The sequence below is a fragment of the Thunnus thynnus genome, chromosome 18 (genome assembly GCF_963924715.1).
Source record: "Thunnus thynnus chromosome 18, fThuThy2.1, whole genome shotgun sequence".
Lineage (NCBI taxonomy): Eukaryota > Metazoa > Chordata > Actinopteri > Scombriformes > Scombridae > Thunnus > Thunnus thynnus.
In genome coordinates, this window is record NC_089534.1 from 222,501 (window position 1) to 246,729 (window position 24,229).

At 47.2% G+C, this 24,229-nt stretch overlaps 1 protein-coding gene across 1 annotated transcript in view; it reads right to left on the reverse strand.

Moving 5' to 3' along the window:
• cdc42bpb (CDC42 binding protein kinase beta (DMPK-like)) overlaps positions 1-24,229 on the reverse strand; it is a 49,246-nt gene that overhangs the window by 7,225 nt on the left and 17,792 nt on the right. The window contains 33 exon segments of the mRNA XM_067572748.1: positions 17-134; positions 1,241-1,358; positions 1,541-1,625; positions 1,710-1,807; positions 2,966-3,320; positions 3,425-3,666; positions 3,815-3,877; positions 6,404-6,620; positions 6,702-6,783; positions 7,666-7,805; positions 8,073-8,209; positions 8,504-8,609; positions 8,801-8,875; positions 8,970-9,044; positions 9,274-9,353; positions 9,483-9,580; positions 9,657-9,805; positions 10,965-11,027; positions 11,328-11,433; positions 11,550-11,653; positions 11,979-12,084; positions 12,340-12,584; positions 13,178-13,288; positions 13,873-14,115; positions 14,629-14,762; positions 15,181-15,288; positions 15,419-15,674; positions 16,469-16,717; positions 18,937-19,137; positions 19,865-19,958; positions 20,539-20,687; positions 20,818-20,913; positions 21,995-22,078. Coding sequence (XP_067428849.1) covers positions 17-134; positions 1,241-1,358; positions 1,541-1,625; positions 1,710-1,807; positions 2,966-3,320; positions 3,425-3,666; positions 3,815-3,877; positions 6,404-6,620; positions 6,702-6,783; positions 7,666-7,805; positions 8,073-8,209; positions 8,504-8,609; positions 8,801-8,875; positions 8,970-9,044; positions 9,274-9,353; positions 9,483-9,580; positions 9,657-9,805; positions 10,965-11,027; positions 11,328-11,433; positions 11,550-11,653; positions 11,979-12,084; positions 12,340-12,584; positions 13,178-13,288; positions 13,873-14,115; positions 14,629-14,762; positions 15,181-15,288; positions 15,419-15,674; positions 16,469-16,717; positions 18,937-19,137; positions 19,865-19,958; positions 20,539-20,687; positions 20,818-20,913; positions 21,995-22,078 — 4,587 coding nt within the window.

The window sequence follows — 24,229 nt, forward strand, 5'->3', positions numbered from 1 at the left end:
AGTAAGGAGGAGTTACCAGAGGGAGGTCCATGAGGACCTGCATCCCGTCTCCTGGTCCCATGTGAGCCACGTGGTTGAAGTTGGTCGGATTAGAAATCATCTTCGACCGCAGCTCTGGATCCCTGAGCATCTCCCTGGCAACACGTAAACAATAAACAACACATCAACAACAATAGTAAACAACAACAAACATAAACAATAATAATAAACAACAACAGTAGATCACATCATGTTAACTGATATAAACCAGATGATGTGTGTAACGTAACGCTGACTTCCTGTCAGCAGGCGGCGCTCTGACTGTGACTCAGCATGAACGTAGATGTTTTCATGTTAAGACGTGTTGAGACGTGTTGAGACGTGTTCAGATGTGTTCAGACGTGTTAAGACGTGTTAAGACGTGTTAAGACGTGTTCAGACGTGTTAAGACGTGTTAAGACGTGTTCAGACGTGTTAAGATGAGTTCAGACGTGTTCAGACGTGTTCAGACGTGTTAAGACGTGTTCAGATGTGTTCAGACGTGTTTAGACGTGTTTAGACGTGTTAAGATGTGTTCAGACGTGTTTAGACGTGTTCAGACGTGTTCAGACGTGTTTAGACGTGTTCAGACGTGTTAAGATGTGTTCAGATGTGTTCAGACGTGTTTAGACGTGTTTAGACGTGTTCAGACGTGTTAAGATGTGTTCAGATGTGTTCAGACGTGTTCAGACGTGTTAAGACGTGTTCAGATGTGTTCAGACGTGTTCAGATGTGTTCAGACGTGTTCAGACGTGTTAAGACGTGTTCAGACGTGTTAAGACGTGTTCAGATGTGTTCAGACGTGTTAAGATGTGTTCAGATGTGTTCAGACGTGTTCAGATGTGTTCAGACATGTTAAGACGTGTTAAGATGTGTTCAGACGTGTTCAGACGTGTTCAGATGTGTTCAGATGTGTTCAGACGTGTTCAGACGTGTTAAGATGTGTTCAGACATGTTAAGACGTGTTAAGATGTGTTCAGACGTGTTCAGACGTGTTCAGACGTGTTCAGATGTGTTCAGACGTGGTGCATGAAGCCAAGAAAGTTCAACTTGTTCTGCATCTGTGCGGCTTGTAGAGCTCAGTAGAGACTTCCACCGGCCGAGTCGGCTACTTCCGGTTTAGCCATGTCAGATCTGCTTCACAGCCTGACGCTGCTCCTGTAACAACAATAACAATAACAATAATAATGATAATGATAATAGTTGTGTTTTGCTGAGTCACCTCCTCTGCTGAAGACGTTCTTCCTCGGGAACCTTGAACAGGAACTTTCTCTTACTGCGAGTTCGAACCATCAACTTCCTGCTGTGGTCCGACGTCTCTGGGATGGTGAGATCTCCCTCTGAGGAGACACGAGACATTAGCTGAGAGCTGGAGAGACTCAACCTGGAGTTCTACAGTGTCCAGGTGTGTGCAGGTGTGTCCAGGTGTGTCCAGGTGTGTCCAGGTGTGTGCAGGTGTGTGCAGGTGTGTCCAGGTGTGTGCAGGTGTGTCCAGGTGTGTCCAGGTGTGTGCGGCTGTTACCTGATGAGGTGTTGCTGAAGTAAATCAGACGAGGAAGTTCTGAACTCAGCAGGTTTAGCGTCCCTTCAACATTCAGAGGTCTGATCTGAGGACAGAGGTAGAGAGGTGATTGGCTGGTGCTGGGCTGTAATTGGCTGGTTCTCAGCCATGCTGAGCTGTGATTGGTTACCTTGCGGAGAGAGATGGTCTGAACCCACTCGGTGGTGTGAATATCAAAGACGTCGACTCCATAGTCGCTGTAGACCGTCAGGTGAGACGAATTAGAGCCTAGAGAGAGAGAGAGAGGTTTCACAGCTGATTGATTATCTGTCACTGAATGACTCGTACTAATATATATGACGTGCACTAATATGAAAGACGTGCACTAATATGAAAGACATGCACTAATATGAAAGACATGCACTAACTTAAGACATGCACTAATGTGAAAGACGTGCACTAATATGAAAGACATGCACTAACTTAAGACATGCACTAATGTGAAAGACGTGCACTAATATGAAAGACATGCACTAACTTAAGACATGCACTAATGTGAAAGACGTGCACTAATATGAAAGACATGCACTAACTTAAGACATGCACTAATGTGAAAGACGTGCACTAATGTGAAAGACGTGCACTAATGTGAAAGACGTGCACTAATATGAAAGACGTGCACTAATGTTAAAGATGTGCACTAATATGAAAGACATGCACTAATATGAAAGACATGCACTAACTTAAGACATGCACTAATGTGAAAGACGTGCACTAATATGAAAGACATGCACTAACTTAAGACATGCACTAATGTGAAAGACGTGCACTAATATGAAAGACATGCACTAACTTAAGACATGCACTAATGTGAAAGACGTGCACTAATATGAAAGACATGCACTAACTTAAGACATGCACTAATGTGAAAGACGTGCACTAATATGAAAGACATGCACTAACTTAAGACATGCACTAATGTGAAAGACGTGCACTAATGTGAAAGACGTGCACTAATGTGAAAGACGTGCACTAATATGAAAGACGTGCACTAATATGAAAGACATGCACTAACTTAAGACATGCACTAATGTTAAAGACGTGCACTAATGTTAAAGACGTGCACTAATATGAAAGACGTGCACTAATGTGAAAGACGTGCACTAATATATAAGACATGCACTAATGTTAAAGATGTGCACTAATATGACATACGTGCACTAATGTTAAAGACGTGCACTAATATGAAAGACGTGCACTAATGTTAAAGACGTGCACTAATATGAAAGACGTGCACTAATGTTAAAGACGTGCACTAACTTAAAAGATGTGCACTAATGTGAAAGACATGCACTAATATGAAAGACGTGCACTAATATGAAAGACGTGCACTAATATGAAAGACGTGCACTAATATGAATATACTATAATAGGGTAATGACGTACTGCATGCGAGTGGCGTGGCGGGCCACATCAGCTCCTGGGTCCGGGAGCGGCGGCCCTGTCCGTCCACGTAGATGCCGAGCTGGCTGAAGCAGAGCAGCAGCTCGCTGGATCCGACCTCCAGGGCGTGCAGGGCGTCCAGCGGCTGCTGGGCCAGGAAGGCCAGCGACGGGTCGGCCGGGCTCACCAGGCTGATGGGTGATGACTCGCCTTGCAGAGCCAGCAAGGCGAAGCCCGAAGGATAGCCGACACACAGCCGCTCCCTCACCATCCCCAACCACTGCACCACACCTGGAGCCTGCACCTCCCACAGCTTCTTATGGTGAGGCTTCGCACGAGTGATCTCGTAGCACTGAACCTGGAGGGAACAGACAGAACCGGAGTGTTAGAACAGAACCAGACGAGCAGCAGGGGGATGGTGATTTGTAGGTAACGCTCCAGGTGAGGTATCAGATCTCTGACCTGCCGTTTGACGGCGGCCAGCAGGCAGGCGGAGCCTCCGGGTCGCAGCACCCCCGTCGTCAGAGCCTGGCAGCCTTTGGTCTCGGTCAGCTTGATGTCGAAGGACGACTCGGCGCCCTCCAGCACCCCCCAGGGGTGAAGGTGAACCTGACGGTTCCGACCGCACAGCAGAGCGATGATCTTCTCCTTCGGGATCAAATCGATCTGATAAACCTTCTTACTGTCGGCTGCTCTGACGATCACTGCAGGGAGAAAGAGGAAGTTAGACTACTGACTACAGGCATGTCATCACATGCTGAGCCTGCTCAGGAGAGCAACTCTTAAATCTATAAAATGTTCATCACAGTCAAGTATTGGTAAAGTTTCACCAGGTGCTGTAAACCGTCTCACCGTCTCTGGTGACCTCAACCACGAACAGTCCATCTTCTGTTCCCAGGACGATCCTCTCCCGGTCTGCAGACACAAATTCTCTTTTAAATTAAGGGAAATTTTGCCACGATGCAATAAATTCCTCAGTGTGTTCTATATTGACTGAGAAAACCGGCAGTGCCTACATTTACCAGGATGCACTGCAGCCAAGTTTCTGACGCCCAACCCTCAAACTCTCTGCAGCATTTCTTCGGCCGGATACTCTGACTCAAATAAATACGGCTGAATATCTGAGTCATATCCTCGTCCGTAACATCCTCTGAACTCATATTCTGGGATGCCATTTCCACTTATGGAAACATTGCTGGTTTGCAATACAAGAGATGAGAACAAGGAAGTTTTGTTTCTGAGCTGCATGTAGAGCTGCCCCCCGGCTACCCAGAGGAGGAGACTAGAGATCCCAGCGGAAGCAGCCTGTGGCTCTCCGTCACTGTACACATCACACGACTGTGCTGGAAGAACAACAAATGTTGCAGCTGCGTCCCAGAGACTCAACATCAGCAACAACTGCAGGTGTTTTTCCACACTAATCCCTAATTCAGATAGTTAGAGATAAGGTTGAAAATCAGTGAAATGGTCCTTTAAAAACAACTTGTGGGCTTTCTGAAACCTGAAAGAACATTAGAGCAGCAGAACCTTCTCAAACCCTCCAAAATACTTCACTTCCCCCGACTTTACTCGCCTGAACTTCAAATCCCTGAAACACTGCTGAAGTCTGAACTCAGTAACTCTTATCAAGATGACCACAGACACGACAGAAAGCTCCGGGTTAAAAACAGTCTGTCAGTAGTAGTACTCAGTACTCAGTCTGTCAGTAGTAGTACTCAGTCTGTCAGTAGTAGTACTCAGTACTCAGTCTGTCAGTAGTAGTACTCAGTCTGTCAGTAGTAGTACTCAGTACTCAGTCTGTCAGTAGTGGTACTCAGTACTCAGTCTGTCAGTAGTAGTACTCAGTCTGTCAGTAGTGGTACTCAGTACTCAGTCTGTCAGTAGTGGTACTCAGTACTCAGTCTGTCAGTAGTAGTACTCAGTCTGTCAGTAGTGGTACTCAGTACTCAGTCTGTCAGTAGTGGTACTCAGTACTCAGTCTGTCAGTAGTAGTACTACTCAGTCTGTCAGTAGTAGTACTCCGTACTGAGTCTGTCAGTAGTAGTACTCAGTCTGTCAGTAGTAGTACTCAGTCTGTCAGTAGTAGTACTCCGTACTGAGTCTGTCAGTAGTAGTACTCAGTCTGTCAGTAGTAGTACTCAGTCTGTCAGTAGTGGTACTCAGTACTCAGTCTGTCAGTAGTAGTACTCCGTACTGAGTCTGTCATTAGTAGTACTCAGTCTGTCAGTAGTAGTACTCCGTACTGAGTCTGTCAGTAGTAGCACTCAGTCTGTCAGTAGTATTACTCAGTACTCAGTCTGTCAGTAGTAGTACTCAGTCTGTCAGTAGTTGTACTCCGTACTCAGTCTGTCAGTAGTAGTACTCAGTCTGTCAGTAGTAGTACTCAGTACTCAGTCTGTCAGTAGTAGTACTCAGTCTGTCAGTAGTAGTACTCAGTACTCAGTCTGTCAGTAGTAGTACTCAGTCTGTCAGTAGTACTACTCAGTACTCAGTCTGTCAGTAGTGGTACTCAGTACTCAGTCTGTCAGTAGTGGTACTCAGTCTGTCAGTAGTGGTACTCAGTACTCAGTCTGTCAGTAGTAGTACTCAGTCTGTCAGTAGTAGTACTCCGTACTGAGTCTGTCAGTAGTAGTACTCAGTCTGTCAGTAGTAGTACTCCTTACTGAGTCTGTCAGTAGTAGTACTCAGTCTGTCAGTAGTAGTACTCAGTACTCAGTCTGTCAGTAGTGGTACTCAGTACTCAGTCTGTCAGTAGTGGTACTCAGTCTGTCAGTAGTGGTACTCAGTACTCAGTCTGTCAGTAGTAGTACTGAGTCTGTCAGTAGTAGTACTCCGTACTGAGTCTGTCAGTAGTAGTACTCAGTCTGTCAGTAGTAGTACTCCGTACTGAGTCTGTCAGTAGTAGTACTCAGTCTGTCAGTAGTAGTACTCAGTCTGTCAGTAGTAGTACTCAGTACTCAGTCTGTCAGTAGTAGTACTCAGTCTGTCAGTAGTAGTACTCAGTACTCAGTCTGTCAGTAGTAGTACTCCGTACTGAGTCTGTCAGTAGTAGTACTCAGTCTGTCAGTAGTAGTACTCAGTACTCAGTCTGTCAGTAGTAGTACTCAGTCTGTCAGTAGTTGTACTCCGTACTCAGTCTGTCAGTAGTAGTACTCAGTCTGTCAGTAGTAGTACTCAGTACTCAGTCTGTCAGTAGTAGTACTCAGTCTGTCAGTAGTAGTACTCAGTACTCAGTCTGTCAGTAGTAGTACTCAGTCTGTCAGTAGTAGTACTCCGTACTGAGTCTGTCAGTAGTAGTACTCAGTCTGTCAGTAGTAGTACTCCGCACTCAGTCTGTCAGTAGTAGTACTCAGTACTCAGTCTGTCAGTAGTAGTACTCAGTCTGTCAGTAGTAGTACTCCGTACCCAGTCTGTCAGTAGTATTACTCAGCTGTTACTGACCCAGCACGGCGGCGGACAACGTGGTCTTGATGAGGGGCAGCGAGGCGTCGTAGGCTTCATGCAGGATGTGGACCTGCTGGCTCTTCAGCAGGTTCTTGGTCAGGATGCTCTGCAGACCCTCCAGGATCCGGACCCACTTCCTCTTCTCCACCTCGCTTTCTGCCAGGACCAACAGAGACATCGAGCACAGCGTCGAGCTCAGCTGTGATGACGTCACCTGATAACAACAAGAGAGGTCAGGACACACTGTGGGTCAAAGGTCAGACCAAGAGGGGTCACAGGGGGCGGGGCTTCCTACCCTGAAGATGCATGGGATGTCCTTCCTGGTGGCGTGGATCACATCTGATGCCAAGACGGAGCTGACGGAGAACTCTTCGTCTCTGCAATAGAACACAACGTTTTCCATAAATCAGTCATCCAGCCCACTAAACCCCAGTCTGGACCTTTAAAGGGGGACTGTGACAACTCAAAACTCTCAAAAACTTCTTCAAGATTACCTGAACCTCCTCAAGACTACCCGAACCTCCTCAAGACTACCTGAACCTCCTCAAGACTACCTGAATCTCCTCAAGACTACCCGAACCTCCTCAAGATTACCTGAACCTCCTCAAGACTACCCGAATCTCCTCAAGACTACCTGAACCTCCTCAAGACTTCCTGAATCTCCTCAAGACTACCCAAACCTCCTAAAGACTACCTGAATCTCCTCAAGACTACCCAAACCTCCTCAAGACTACCTGAACCTCCTCAAGACTACCCGAACCTCCTCAAGACTACCTGAACCTCCTCAAGACTACCCGAACCTCCTCAAGACTACCTGAATCTCCTCAAGACTACCCAAACCTCCTCAAGAATACTCGAACCACCTCAGGACTACCTGAATCTCCTCAAGACTACCCGAACCTCCTCAAGACTACCTGAACCTCCTCAAGACTACCTGAATCTCCTCAAGACTACCCGAACCTCCTCAAGACTACCTGAACCTCCTCAAGGCTACCCGAACCTCCTCAAGACTACCTGAATCTCCTCAAGACTACCTGAATCTCCTCAAGACTACCCGAACCTCCTCAAGACTACCCAAACCTCTTCAATGCTACCTGAACCTCTTCAGGAATACCTGAACCTTCCAAAATATAAGTCCCCAGACTGTATTAGACTTCCTGACACTCTCTGTGAGCAGACAGACAGGTAGACATCAGGTGAGCAGACAGACAGGTAGACATCAGCTGAGCAGACAGACAGGTAGACATTAGTCAGGTTACCTGAGGTCAAGCACCAAACTGGCCACCACCCCCGGCTGGGTGGACTTTCCTTCTGGGACGTCGTAAAGAAAGAGTTTACAGTCAGAGACCACGGCGAAGGCTCGCTGCCAGCCCTTCTTCACCCCGCTGGGCTTCGGGATCTGACAGGGAGACAGATACTGTGAGACTACAGTACAACTACTGCAGCACTACTGTGAGACTACAGTACAACTACTGCAGCACTACTGTGAGACTACAGTACAACTACTGCAGCAGTACTGTGAAACTACAGTACAACTACTGCAGCAGTACTGTGAAACTACAGTACAACTACTGCACCAGTACTGTGAGACCGCAGTACAACTACTGCACCAGTACTGTGAGACTGCAGTACAACTACTGCAGCAGTACTTCCTCAGTCCTCTCACCCTGACGTAACCCTTGTAGGCGGTGCCGATGCCTCTCTGGACGTCGACGCCCTGCGGCCTCTTGGCCTGCTCTGCTGGGATTGGACAGACCAGGGGGGCGTGGTCTTTACAGGAAACGTGGCAGATGAAGGAACAAACTGAAGAGACAGAATCATATTATAGTATTAAAACCGCTGGTCAGGTTGTTGTTGCTGTTGAAGTGATCATGTCCGGACCAGTAAATAACGTTTATATTTGTTGGCTTAAGTTGCTTCATGAATCATGATCGATTGATCGTATATTAATCATCGTTTCTCTACTTTAAACTGCCAGCTGCTCTATAAAGCTGGCTATGATAGCAGCAGGCTGTTGTTACAGAGTGTAGCTAACATCTCACTGTCTGGAAGGATGAACGGCAACTTTAACCTCGCAGCTGAACTGTGTGTCGGTACCTTCACAGGCGAATCCCTGCCTGATGAGCCCCACCATCAGTGAGGTGCAGTGTGTGCACTGAGTCGGACTGGAGAACGTCTTGATGCTCAGCTGGTGAGCTTTAGGCTTGAAGCACAACATACATGAAGTTTATCAAACTTTATTGAAGGAAAAGTCCATTTTGAAACAAGTGGTTTAAAAACTGATGTGCAGTAAAGTCACGTTACGGATTATTCAACAAACACACTTAATGACAATCACAAGATGATTCTCCTCGTTAACTGTAATCATCATCATCTTCATATATTTCATTTTACCTTCAGTGTGGTCAGTGATGAGCTCTGGTAGGTGGTGGGGGAGGGGCTTGCTGGGACTGACACTGATTGGACTTCCTGTAAACGCAGAGAGGACAAGACTCAGTCAAACTGATGAATAAATAACTTTAATATGAAAATCTCTTCATCAGGAAGTGTGCAGGTGACTGACCTCCTGCTCTGAGGTGGCGGAGGGCGAGGGGGGCGTGGTCTCTGATTTCTGGGGGGTGGAGTCTATGTCTGTAGTCTGCAGGACAGAGAAACAAAAGTACCAACACGTCTGAATACTGTTGACACACTTTCACCTGAAGAAGAAACGTAAGTCTGATCTGACTCATCAACAGCAGGTTATTTGTTCATTTCGTCTCTGGTGAATCAATCATCGCTCACTACACTTGAGTGACATCATCATCATGTGACCTGCGGCTTGCTTTGGGTTCCTAAGTGTGATTGGTCAGAGCGGAGAGGTAACTCACCCTGAAGGTGAGGTCAGGGGCCAAAGGTGAAGTGTTGAAATATTCAAAGATGGAGTCCTGGAAGTCTGGAAGCTTCAGACCTGGAGACAGACAGACAAGGTCAAAGGTCAAATAAACAACAAACCAACATCTGTTTTAATACTCTGACACCTCCTTACAGAGGGGGAGGAGTCATACAGGAGGTGGGAGGGGTCAGCAGGTAGTCTCACCTTTGTCGGTGCGGGAGCGGCTGTCCTCCATCTCCTTCTTCAGATTCTCCATCTGCTCCCCCATCTCCCTGCTCCTCTCCTCCGACTCCTTCAGCTTACTGCAGAGACAGACAGACAGGTGAGGGCGGAGGTCGTCGCTGGGTGAATGAGCGAGCTGTGAGTTTGACCTCTGACCTTTCCAGAGCGATGTTGGCAGCTTTGATCTTGCGCAGCTCCTCGTGAACCAGCTGCTTGGCTCTGATCTCTGCTTCCAGAGCCGACTGCAGCTCCAGGCGGGCCGACATGTCCAACTTCTGACTGCGACGCACCTTCCACAGGGGGTCCTGGTTGTTGGGGGGGGGAGGGGGGGGCAGACAGTTACTGACAGAAACACGTCTTCTTTAAGTTGTTTATCTGGACGCCACAAACAGCAGCCAGCCAATCAGAGCAGCCTGTAAACAGTCATGTGACCATGGTATCGGAGGTGAAGGATGATGTCACTGATGGTTGCTGGGTGACATGATGACCCCCCCCCCCCCCCAGTCCCAGAACCCAGACCAGGGGTTCTGGGTTCACTAAAGCGCCACTGGAACCCTTCCCACAGAATCCTGTATCAGACCCCAAATACTGCAGTCCTTCAGGACCCCTGAACACCTGAAACTAGTCCTGAATCTCTGGAGGACTCCCAGAACCAGGACGGCCCTCAGGACAGAGCTGCTCCGCTGATCACTTCCAGTCAGCGGAGTCTTCCTCACAGACAGTGGAGTCTTCCTCACAGACAGTGGAGTCTTCCTCACAGACAGGGGAGTCTTCCTCACAGACAGCGGAGTCTTCCTCACAGACAGCGGAGTCTTCCTCACAGACAGAGCGGAGTCTTCCTCACAGACAGCGGAGTCTTCCTCACAGACAGCGGAGTCTTCCTCACAGACAGCGGAGTCTTCCTCACAGACAGCGGAGGGTTTTGTTCGCTGGTATCTCGTCTTGTTGAGGAGGGAGGAGGGAGGGAGGAGAGAGGAGGAGGGCGGAGGGAGGTGGGAGGAGGGAGGAAGAGGGAGGAGGGAGGTGAGAGGAGGAGGGAGGTGGGAGGAGGGAGGAGGGAGGTGGGAGGTGGGAGGTGGGAGGAGGGAGGAGAGAGGAGATGGGAGGAGGGAGGAGGTTCCACACGGCGTGTTACTCTGATCTGCCGTTCAGCAGAACTGTTCGATGTCAGTGTGAAATCGTGAAATGATTGATTGTGGTTGTTGCCATCATCCAGCTGCTCTACATCAGGACCACTTGAACAACTCAGAACCTGTTTTCAAGGAACCCGGGACCCTGCGTGATCCCTCGCTCGCTCCAAGCACTTCTGGATCTACGTCAGGGACCGATTGGGTCCTGCCTGAAACTACAACGTACACAACCAGACACACATGCCAGCCAATAGCCATGCAAGCTCCTTAAACCCCGCCCACGATGAGGTAGAGTGAATCAGGATTGGCTGTGAGCGGTGACTGACAAACTCACCCTCCTGTCTCCACCAATAGGAGGCCAGGGCTTCTTAGGGGGTGTGGCCATCCCTGATTCTGGCTGAGGCAGCAAGTCAAAAGAACAATCAACTCACAGGAACTACAGACACAAGTACAGACAGAACAGACAGACTGACAGCAGAACCGTCCGTCTGTTGATATTCACAAGGATCCACTTCACTGATCTGTTACCAAATAAACATTTTCAATAAAACCTGTTTCATACTGTAAACCAGAGGACCCACCAGTAAGACCTGCTGGTCCATCATCAAACATAATCTCTAAACTGGAGTCTCTACTGGATCCTGACCTGGTACCATACTGGTTCTGAGTATGTGTGTGTATGTTGTGTGTTTGTTACCAGAGGTCTGGTTCCCAGGCTGGAGCTGCGCAGTGTTTCCAGCTCCTCCGTCATCTTGGTGGCCAGAGCCTGAAGGTAACCTCGAGCATCCTTCTCGTCGCTCACCCTGAACACAACACAACACACGTTAGCGTCCGTCCAGAGCTCCCTCTGCTGGCGGGAGGCGGGAGCAGCAGGAGCAGCAGGAGCAGCAGGAGCAGCAGGAGCAGCAGACACACTCACCACTGGATGATCTCTGCGATCTGAGCCTCCCAGTGAGCCACGCTCTCCTTCTTAGACGACAAGTCCTGGAGGTCGTCCTCCAGCTGACGGTTCTGAGCCGCCAACTGGTCCACGAGACAGAGAAGAAGAAACAGTTACACAGCAGCAGTAGTACTACATATACTGCAGTAGTACTGCATTAACAGCAGTAGTACTGCATTAACAGCAGTAGTACTGCAGTAGTACTACATATACTGCAGTAGTACTGCATTAACAGCAGTAGTACTGCATTAACAGCAGTAGCACTGCAGTAGTACTACATATACTGCAGTAGTACTGCATTAACAGCAGTAGTACTTCAGTAGTACTGCAGTAGTACTGCATATACTGCAGTAGTACTGCAGTAGTACTACATATACTGCAGTAGTACTGCAGTAGTACTTCAGTCACCTTGTCAGTTTCAGTCGTCAGTTTGCGGTTTTCTTCTGTCAGCAGGTTTTTCTCTCGTTCGTATTTCTCCTTCAGAGCTGCAACAGCTTCGTCCATCTCTGTTTGTCTGCAGGAAGACAAACAAACAAACAAACAAACATGTCAACAAGACAGAGACGGCGTCCGTGTGTCTGTGTGATGTAACGTGGTCATGTGACCGTGTGGACTGTATGTTTGTTCTCTTCTCACTAAACTGTCTCTTGTGTTTTTCCAGGTTTTCTTGTTGCTCGGCAACAAACAGGAAGCTCATCTGCATTCAGACTGTAAACATCCTGTGCAGACGATGTTAGCAGGACTAAAGGTTTCTGATATGTGGACTCACCTGTCCCTCTTGTCCTTGTCCAGCCGGTCCCTGAGCTGCAGCAGCTCCTTGTTGGCGGCGAGCTGCCCCCCCTCGGACTCCTGCAGGTCTTTCCGCAGGTTCTTGATCTCTGAGGAGTGGGCCGAGTCTCTCCTCAGCAGCTCCTCCTCGTAGAACAGGACCTTCTTATCAAGTTCTGCCTTAAGCCGGGACAGCTCCTGCTGAGACTCCGCCCCCCCTGATGCCACCCCTCGACCCTGCTGAGACTGGGACCAGAACCACACTGAGACCAGAACCACACTGAGACCAGAACCACACTGAGACCAGAACCACATGTATGTAATCTAAACTTCTCGTCTGATGATTAAACGCTGAGTCGATTCAAACACATCTGTGACAGTTTAGATTCTCTTCTGTCTGTTTCTGAAGATATTTGCATAAATCTGCATTATTAATGAGCTCCTCCTCTGATTGGCTCACTGGTTTACACACCAGCCCTTTAACACGTGTTGATGTATTTTCAGTTTTCATTTTATCAATAAAAAATATGATGAAGGAAATGACTGGACGACCTTGTTTATCCGACAAAAACAACAACGAATCTGACGGCTGATGTGAAGAACGTCTGAATAATAATATAATATAATAATTAAACTACAGACTGTTTAAAGTGTTACTGAGGGAGCTAGCTCCTGATTGGTCAAACAGTCTCCTCCAGCAGCCAATAACATCTCTTGTTGCTGCAGGTGTGTGATTACACCTGCTGACAGCATGCAGTCACAGTAACAAGGTTCAGGTTTAGGGAGGGTCAGGGGTCAGGGGTCAGGGGTCATATCAGTACAAACATGTGACCTCTGACCTTCAGGCTCTCCAGCTCCGTCTCCAGCTGTTTGGAGTAAACCTCGCTGTGCTCCTTCAGCTTCTTCTCCTTCGACGCCTCCGCCTTCGCATCGTCCAGCTGAGCCTCCAACTGACAGACACACACAATGCTTTTATTCTGACGGGGCTCCAAACACACAGGAAGTGAGTGAAGAGAACTACGGAGGCCCGCAGGGGTCACATGATAGAGATCAATATTAGCATTGATTAACCAAATAAATATATATATAACATATATAAAACTATAAAACAGCTCCATTAATCAGAATCATTCAGCTGACTGCTGCTGGTCTGACGGTCTGATCACTGGTTCAGTCATGTTCCAGTTTCCTGACAGGACTGACTGGACGTCTGTCGCCCTCTACTGGTGAACAGCAGCAAACACACACTGAACATCCCAGTAAGAAACAAACATCGTCTGTCTGATTGATTCTCTGCTGACTAAACAAACGTCTGTAACTCTGAACTGAAGAAAGATTTCAACATGTAACTCATGAACTCATCTTCAACAGGGTGCAAAGTTCACTTTTTGTCCAGCGGTCAAACGACCAGTGAATGTTCACATGTTACCAGCAGCTCAGCTGATCACTATTGATGATCAGCTGGTGAAGGAAGCAGCGGCGACTCGTCCAGATAACGAGCTGCCGCTCCCGGAGGAGCGATCGGGAGTCTCACCTCCTTGCGGCTCTTCTCGGTCTTGCGGATCTCCTGCCTCATGGCGTCCATCTTCTGCAGGAGGAGGTCCGTCTCCTCCTCTTTGTCTCTCAGCTGACGGGACAGACGCTGCTTGGAGGAGCGCAGATCGGCCATCGTCTCTGACAGCTCCGAGAACTCCTGCAGGGCCAACCTCCTCTGAGAGTGCGCCTCCTTCAGCTCCTTCGACTGACTCCTCAGACGCTCCAGAGACTCCACCAGCTGCTGCTCACAGAGGAGGAGGAGGAGGAGGAGGAGGAGGAGGAGAAATGGAGAAGACGGGGGAGGAAAGTAGGCTGTTGACTGGAAATCACTTTAAATGCATGTCAGTGTATTTTATACTATTCAAACTGATGGACTGATTTCTGGAGGCTCTACAGCTTCTACACATCACCAACCAATAGCTCACCTGTGAGGAAGAGTGTGATGTGTGATCTGTCAGTCAGGTAAAACGCATCTCTCACTGAACGTTACCAATAAACCCCTAAACGTTAGCTGCCTCTCAGTGGGCTGGACACTCATATTAATATCCACACAGAAGCAGACAGCTTGTCTGCTTCTGTGTGGATGAAAACCTCCACAGTCACCGTGATGACATAGAACCCGTCAGCATGTTTCTCCGGGTGTCTCGTAGAAACAGTCCAGCTCTCATCAGTGTGAACCAGTGCGTATGGGTACCTCAGAGTCTTCACCTGTCTGTCCAGGTGAGTACTGCAGTAGTAGCAGTAGTATAGTTACCTTGTGGACGTCGTCCTTCTCCTGTCTCAGGGTCTTCACCTGTCTGTCCAGGGTCTTCAGTTTGGAGGCGGAGCTCTCGTAGTCCTGTCTGAGTGTGACCGCCTCCTCCAGCTGGTGCTCCAGCCTATCAGAGTCTACGACAGCAGAGGGGCGGGACTTAAACCCTGACAGGATACTGACTGCTGCTGACAATCAACACCTTCTAATACTGCTGGTACTGATACTGCTGGTTTTACTGGCACAACTACTGGTACTAACATTAATACTACTACTGCATCTGTACTGCTGCTATTTAGAATTGGAACTACTGTTTTATAGTACTACTAATGGTACTAAAACTACTATTACTACTACAACTGTGCTACTACTGCTACTTTAGCAGAATTAGTAATACTTCTACAACTGTACTACTGCTGATGCTACTACTATAACTATTACTGCAACTACTACTATAACTACTATAATTATTATAGTTACTACCACTTTAAGTACTACTATAAGTACTACTATAAGTACTACTACTTCCGATGCTACCACTCGTCATCCTCTGACCTGCCAGCTTCTTCTTGAGTCGTTCGATCTCCTCGTTTAGCTTCTTGATCTCTTTGTCTCGGCTCAGAGTTCCTCCCCGAGCCGGAGCCTGCAGGGCCTGAGTCGACTCTACGGGTACAAATACACAGAGGTCAGAGGTCAGGAGTACTACATGCAGTACACGGAGTATTTCAAACCTACACACTTCAATGTAATTGTATGATTCGATGAAAGCATTTATAACATCTCTCAGTCCCACCCTGCAGTTTGCGGTTCAGCTCCTGTTTCTCCTGCTCCAGTCGGCGGATCCTCCTCTCAAACACCTCCACCTCCTGCCCTCCTCCTCCTCCTCCTCCTCCTCCTCCTCCTCCTCCCCCCTCCTCCTCCTGGCGGGTGATTCCCGCCCGGCTGACGGAACCCCGGTCAGAGAAGCAGCTGTCAGTGGTGTAGGTGAAGCCGACAAAGGGAAGGTGTTGACCAGTGAAACCAGTGTGAGACACTGGTGGACTGATGTCCTGTTGGACAAAGGACACGAGCGAGTTTAAGTTCTCCAGTGTATTAACCAGACTAACAGCGCCCCCCGAAGGCTGCAGAGGTCATTACAGCCACAATATGAACAAACAAAATCACCAGGAGTCAAACTACAGTCAGACCAGAGGCAGGACCAGGTCCTGAAAGACCAGGACCAGGGATGGGGCTGGGCGATATAAATGATATATATCTCCTACTGTGCCAAATGTGCGGAAGGAAAACCTGATTCTCCAACGTTGTTCATATGTGAAAACAGCTTTAGTTTCTTGTCGTTGTCGTGTTGTATCATTGTGTCGGGTGCTGTTTTGTTTTCCATTTGTTTTGTGAGTGTTTGTTTGGGAACACCTTAAAAACGAGATGATACATCTCAAGGTGTTTATCCTGATAGAACACAGTTCTATATATAAAAAGACGTCGGTGGTACTTTGGCGACATAAAGTCACTAGAATCATGTCCTAAACTGTTTTAAGGATGTTGTACGACAAAGAGTTTACACTAAGATTTAAGCTTATTTTTGTGTAAGTTATTTATATTAACTAATTTTCTGTTACAATTCTTGGTCATTTTTTTCACATTCTCAATCCGCTTAAGGGAAATCCTGATGGAATATTAAGTTGAAGGGAACCTTGAAGTTCAGAAATATTAACCTGATTAATATCATGATATACAGTATATATCAATATTGACAGATAGGAAAAAAATCATTGAGATAATTTTTTTGCCATATTGTCCAGGCCTGACCAGGGATATGTTGTGATGCTGGGTGTGTCATCCTCACCGGGTTCTTCAGGACGTCGTCGTCCACGTCAAAGTTGGAGGTGTCGGTGGGCGAGGACACGTCGGGGATGTAGGGGGCCTCCGCAGACCGAATGTTGTCCCAGTCAATGCCGCTGAAGAACGGGTGGTTCTTGAAGTCGGAGATCCCGTTCAGACCGAGCCGACGTTCCCTTGAGCAAAGCAGTCGCTGGATCAGATCTTTGGCGTCCTCAGAGACGTCAGTCACATGGGACGGGAACTGGAAACGGTCCTGGAAAACAAACATAGATTAAAAACTAAAACACTGTGAGCCTTCAGCCGGAGGGGAGAGTAAAGAGGACAGAGGGAGGACGAAAGAGAGACAGACAGACAGAGAGACAAATAGAGAGAGAGACAGAGGGATAATGAGACAGAAATGGAGAGCAGGACACCAGCGTCCGTCCACTGAGGGAGAAGAGTTCAGATTTAGAAAAGAGGAAGTAGGACGAGAGCCTGGAGACAAACAGATAACCTGGAAACAGCAGCAGAGAACGAGCTGAAACACGACCGATACATCAGTAAAGCTGGATTTATGTTACTGCAGTAATCAGATTACTCTCTAACAACTCTACCCCATTACTCTCTAACAGCTCTACCCCATTACTCTCAAACAACTCTACCCCATTACTCTCTAACAGCTCTACCCCATTACTCTCAAACAACTCTACCCCATTACTCTCTAACAGCTCTACCCCATTACTCTCTAACAACTCTACCCCATTACTCTCTAACAGCTCTACCCCATTACTCTCTAACAGCTCTACCCCATTACTCTCTAACAACTCTACCCCATTACTCTCTAACAACTCTACCCCATTACTCTCTAACAGCTCTACCCCATTACTCTCTAACAACTCTACCCCATTACTCTCTAACAACTCTACCCAATTACTCTAACAACTCTACCCCATTACTCTCTAACAACTCTACCCCATTACTCTCTAACAGCTCTACCCCATTACTCTCTAACAACTCTACCCCATTACTCTCTAACAGCTCTACCCCATTACTCTCTAACAACTCTACCCAATTACTCTAACAACTCTACCCCATTACTCTCTAACAACTCTACCCCATTACTCTCTAACAACTCTACCCAATTACTCTATAACAACTCTACCCCATTACTCTCTAACAACTCTACCCCATTACTCTCTAACAACTCTACCCCATTACTCTCTAACAACTCTACCCAATTACTCTCTAACAACTCTACCCCATTACTCTCTAACAACTCTACCCCATTACTCTCTAACAACTCTACCCAATTACTCTATAACAACTCTACCCCATTACTCTCTAACAACTCTACCCCATTACTCTCTAACAACTCTACCCCATTACTCTATAACAACTCTACCCCATTACTCTCTAACAACTCTACCCCATTACTCTATAACAACTCTACCCCATTACTCTCTAACAACTCTACCCCATTACTCTCTAACAACTCTACCCCATTACTCTCTAACAACTCTACCCAATTACTCTAACAACTCTACCCCATTACTCTCTAACAACTCTACCCCATTACTCTATAACAACTCTACCCCATTACTCTCTAACAACTCTACCCCATTACTCTATAACAACTCTACCCCATTACTCTATAACAACTCTACCCCATTACTCTCTAACAACTCTACCCCATTACTCTATAACAACTCTACCCCATTACTCTATAACAACTCTACCCCATTACTCTATAACAACTCTACCCCATTACTCTATAACAACTCTACCCCATTACTCTCTAACAACTCTACCCCATTACTCTCTAACAACTCTACCCCATTACTCTCTAACAACTCTACCCGATTACTCTCTAACAGCTCTACCCCATTACTCTCTAACAGCTCTACCCAATTACTCTCTAACAGCTCTACCCAATTACTCTCTAACAACTCTACCCCATTACTCTCTAACAACTCTACCCCATTACTCTCTAACAGCTCTACCCAATTACTCTCTAACAGCTCTACCCCATTACTCTCTAACAACTCTACCCCATTACTCTCTAACAACTCTACCCCATTACTCTCTAACAACTCTACCCCATTACTCTCTAACAGCTCTACCCCATTACTCTCTAACAGCTCTACCCCATTACTCTCTAACAACTCTACCCCATTACTCTCTAACAACTCTACCCCATTACTCTCTAACAGCTCTACCCCATTACTCTCTAACAGCTCTACCCAATTACTCTCTAACAACTCTACCCAATTACTCTCTAACAACTCTACCCCATTACGCTCTAATTATTTATGATGGATAAATTTGGATATGCAGTCATGTTTTCAGGTGGAAATGTTTGCTAAAGTGCCCCATTCTGATCTGACATATTATGTGAAGTCAACATAATGCTGTGATAATTCTCTGTTCACAAATTTGGTCGATATCTGTGAAAAAGCTAAATCCACAAAGAAAACAGATAGAGGTGTTTCTTACCTCGTGGTTCATTATCTTGCCGTAGGTTTCCACCAGCGACTCGGCATAGAATGGCGTTTCTCCGTACAGCATCTCGTACATGCAGACTCCCAGAGACCACCAGTCACACTCTGGACCGTAACGGCCCATCCCGTCCTCCATTGCCTGCAGGATCTCTGGAGAAATGTAGTCCGGAGTGCCCACCGCCACCGATGACTGCACCTGCACCGAGACCAGTCCGTCAGCTCAACCTGGACAACTGTAATACTGTACCCTGGTAACTCTAAACCAGCCAGTCCCTCCAAGATTTCACTTTGTTTTTTGTCATTACTGTGGTCAAAATTTTTTGATTTTGCAGCGTCTTTTCTCAGAAATTGCGATGCAGTTTGCAATTTTTATGTCACTTTTTGCTGTAAATTGCAGAAACTGGGAAAATTGCAAGCAAAGGAAAATAATGACAATTTTTTAACTCCTACAAATGAAGAGTCGTATGTAATCTCTTCTTTGGATAAAAAGCATCCTGCACATCACAGAAACAACTATATTTCAGGTCTAATGTTTAATATTATTTTCTGAACATGACAATCATGGACTCAAAGTTCTATAAAAAGAATATACTGTACTTGAGTCCCTTTTATATCTTTGCTGAATGTGCAGCAATGATGCAAGTCACCTACACACCGAATGCCACAACTAGTTTTTGCAAAAACGTTGCAGTAATTTAGCAAAACTGAAAGGTCTCGCAAATGTTTTGGAGATTTTTAAAATTTGCGTTAATTATTGCAATCACAAAATCAGTCAATTAAACTTAAGCCAATTAACTGTAAACTAAACCTACTAACTACACTAAACCCTGACAACTGCAAATCAGTTACGTCTAAAAATAAACTCAGTTAACTGGTTTACATGTTAACTGTAACAGAGTACGTAGAGTGTGTGTGTGTGTTACCGTGCCGTCCTCCATCATGCGCAGACAAGATCCAAAGTCAGCGAGGCGGATGTGACCGTTCACGTCCAGCAGGACGTTATCTGGTTTAATGTCTCTGTAACACAAACATTTAAAGACAGACTGAACACTGAGTCATTTCTGCACACAGACAACACACAGCAGCCGGATATATGACATATACTGGCTACACTGGGGTGCTGGGTATACTGGGGTGCTGGGTATACTGGGGTGCTGGGGCTATACTGGGGTGCTGGGTATAGTGGGTACTCTGTGTACCGGGTTTATTGGGGTGGGTAATGTGAGTGTGTAGAAAGTAATGAACGAAGCAGAGGTTCAGATTCTACACAGGAAGGAAGGTGGAGGCTGAGCTGGCTGGACAGGACATAACTACATTTCCCAGAGGACACTGCGGCCAGGAAGCCCCACTTCCTGTCTCTCTCTCTCTCTCTCTCTCACACACTGTTGGGAGGAAACTGTGATTTTAGACGCCATGTCGGCAGCAGAGAGGTTTCACAAGACATTCTGTGTTTGTAGTAAAGTCACGGTGTGTTGTTACTATAGAAACCACAGGCCCACACCCAGCAAAGTTACAACAACATCTGTCACCACGGCAACCTCACCTGTCTGCTGAACGCTTCAACAAGTATGACCAGTATAAGCAGAATAGCCAGTACCTGTGTATGTAGTTCTGTTGGTGGATGGAGTGGATGGCCAGCACCATCTCGGCCACGTAGAATTTAGACATGTCCTCCGGAAGACGATCCTCGAACTTACTGAGCAGAGTCAGCAGGTCTCCACCCACATAATAATCCATCACCAGGTACTGTACAGGTAAACACCTGATTAATATATGACCAGGTACTGTACAGGTAAACACCTGATTAATATATGACCAGGTACTGTACAGTACTAGTTTCACAGATAGTATTCATACTAGTAATCGTAGTACTAACCAGAAAGTTGTCGTCCTGGAAGGCGTAGTGCAGAGTTGTGATCCACTGACTGTCTCCTTTCACCAGGACGTCACGTTCTTCACGGAAACACGCCGTCTGTACAGAGAACATCATATTAAGTTAAAGCAACATTAAATACCTTCAGAATCATTTAGATTTTTGTTCTTGCACTAAGTAACTTGGGTTGAGCAGCTACGATAAATGTGTTTATTGGTTTAGCGGAGCTTCTTTAGCAGAGCTGTGCTTCAATAAAAACATGTCAACAAGATTTGGAGCTCTTTGTTATAAACACTGCAGAGAGGAAGAGTACAAGCAGAAACAGCCGCGGTGATGATGATGTTTGATGAAGAGCTCTAGACCAGTGGTCCCCAACCCCCGGGCTGCGGACCGGTACCGGTCCATAGGTCATTTGGTACCGGGCTGCACAGAAAGAATAAATAACTTTCATTATTTTCATTTTATTTATGATCTGAGTCTGAACGATGTTTTATTTTGAAAAATGAGCGGATGGATTAAAGTCACGGCTGAATACGCTGAGATCACCACAACAGCACTGAAAAGTGGATTCAGGTTTATTATTATATTTAGAAAATACAACAGTTCTTACGCTGGTCGTATCATTTTAGTTTGATGTATTTATCCGCCGCACCTCAAAGGCCGGTCCATGAAAATATCGTCTGACATTAAACCGGTCTGTGGCGCAAAAAAGGTTGTGGACCTCTGCTGTAGACGACCAGCACACCTCCAACAGGGAGCCTAAGCAACTTATTTTACCCTGCAGTGAGGGTAGCGCACTGTGAGGGAACACTGTTTGAAGGGGAACTTCCTGTTGTGGCATCCCTCGCTGTGCTTCTGGCTCATCTTATTTCTGTCATGTCTACATGTGAACCCACAGCAGCTGTGTGCTAACATGTAGCTGCTAACATGTAGCTGCTAACAGCTAGCGTTATACTGACTGACTGACTGATGTAATGTAACAGTCCCGTGGCTGCTGGTTTGTCTATTAGTTCTGCTGATAACGATATATGTTGGTGAGATAACAAGTGATTGTAATTCACTGAAGACCCGTCCGCAGGAACTAGAGATGTTTTCATCAGCAGTAACTTAACACGGTTCCAATATGGATGAAAGCGATCAGGAAACAATCAAATAAGCGTTAGCATCCTGTAGTCATCACCTCGGCTCTCTTTAACATCTCCCACTTGTTGAGGATCTTCATGGCGTAAACTCTCTCTGTGTGCTTCATCTTCACCACGGCAACCTGCAAGAGAGAGGGCGAGAGACATTAACACTGAGAGAGAGAGAGGGCGAGAGACATTAACACTGAGAGAGAGAGAGGACGAGAGACATTAACACAGAGAGAGAGAGAGGACGAGAGACATTAACTCTGAGAGAGAGAGAGAGGACGAGAGACATTAACACTGAGAGAGAGAGAGGACGAGAGACATTAACACTGAGAGAGAGAGAGGACGAGAGACATTAACACTGAGAGAGAGAGAGAGGACGAGAGACATTAACACTGAGAGAGAGAGAGGATGAGAGACATTAACACTGAGAGAGAGAGAGAGGACGAGAGACATTAACACTGAGAGAGAGAGAGGATGAGAGACATTAACACTGAGAGAGAGAGAGGACGAGAGACATTAACACTGAGAGAGAGAGAGAGGACGAGAGACATTAACACTGAGAGAGAGAGAGGATGAGAGACATTAACACTGAGAGAGAGAGAGAGGACGAGAGACATTAACACTGAGAGAGAGAGAGGACGAGAGACATTAACACTGAGAGAGAGAGGACGAGAGACATTAACACTGAGAGAGAGAGAGAGAGAGAGGACGAGAGACATTAACACTGAGAGAGAGAGAGGACGAGAGACATTAACACTGAGAGAGAGAGAGAGAGGATGAGAGACATTAACACTGAGAGAGAGAGAGGACGAGAGACATTAACACTGAGAGAGAGAGAGAGGGCGAGAGACATTAACACTGAGAGAGAGAGAGGACGAGAGACATTAACACTGAGAGAGAGAGAGGACGAGAGACATTAACACTGAGAGAGAGAGAGAGAGGACGAGAGACATTAACACTGAGAGAGAGAGGGGATGAGAGACATTAACACAGAGAGAGAGAGAGGATGAGAGACATTAACACTGAGAGAGAGAGAGAGGACGAGAGACATTAACACTGAGAGAGAGAGAGGATGAGAGACATTAACACAGAGAGAGAGAGAGGACGAGAGACTAACACAGAGAGAGGGCGAGAGACATTAACACTGAGAGAGAGAGAGGATGAGAGACATTAACACTGAGAGAGAGAGAGAGGACGAGAGACATTAACACTGAGAGAGAGGACGAGAGACATTAACACTGAGAGAGAGAGGACGAGAGACATTAACAGAAAGAGAGAGAGGACGAGAGACATAAACACAGAGAGAGAGAGAGAGGACGAGAGACATTAACAGAAAGAGAGAGAGAGGTAAAAATTATTTTATAACAAGGGTTCAAATTATTACTTCTTCTTCTTACACCGTATTTTTTACAAACTAAGATATTCGTCAGTGACGCTCATCCGTAGAGCGCTTCTGTTGATCTGTAACATTAGATTTGTAGTTTAGATCTATTTAAGAGTTAGTGACAGCGGCTTCAGGCTGCTGCCAGCAGGTCGTCCTCCGCGTTCAGCCGACCGCCGCTCAGAACCAGAACCGGAACACGGGTTTGTTTCTATAGCAAAAAGTAAAACTACGGTATTGGCGGTCATGTAATCGGTGTCCCAACACCGCGAACACCGGTAACATCGACCACCACGGCAAAAGGCTGGAACAAGGCTGGACCTCCCTGTCGGACCACGCCCCCCTGCAGCACTCCGTCCCCATCCTATACCCCACCTCCCTGTCGGACCACGCCCCCCTGCAGCACTCCGTCCCCATCCTATACCCCACCTCCCTGTCGGACCACGCCCCCCTGCAGCACTCCGTCCCCATCCTATACCCCACCTCCCTGTGGCTCCACGCCCCCCTGCAGCACTCCGTCCCCATCCTATACCCCACCTCCCTGTGGCTCCACGCCCCCCTGCAGCACTCCGTCCCCATCCTATACCCCACCTCCCTGTCGGACCACGCCCCCCTGCAGCACTCCGTCCCCATCCTATACCCCACCTCCCTGTCGGACCACGCCCCCCTGCAGCACTCCGTCCCCATCCTATACCCCACCTCCCTGTGGCTCCACGCCCCCCTGCAGCACTCCGTCCCCATCCTATACCCCACCTCCCTGTCAGACCACGCCCCCCTGCAGCACTCCGCCCCCATCCTATACCCCACCTCCCTGTGGCTCCACGCCCCCCTCCAGCACTCCGTCCCCATCCTATACCCCACCTCCCTGTCAGACCACGCCCCCCTGCAGCACTCCGTCCCCATC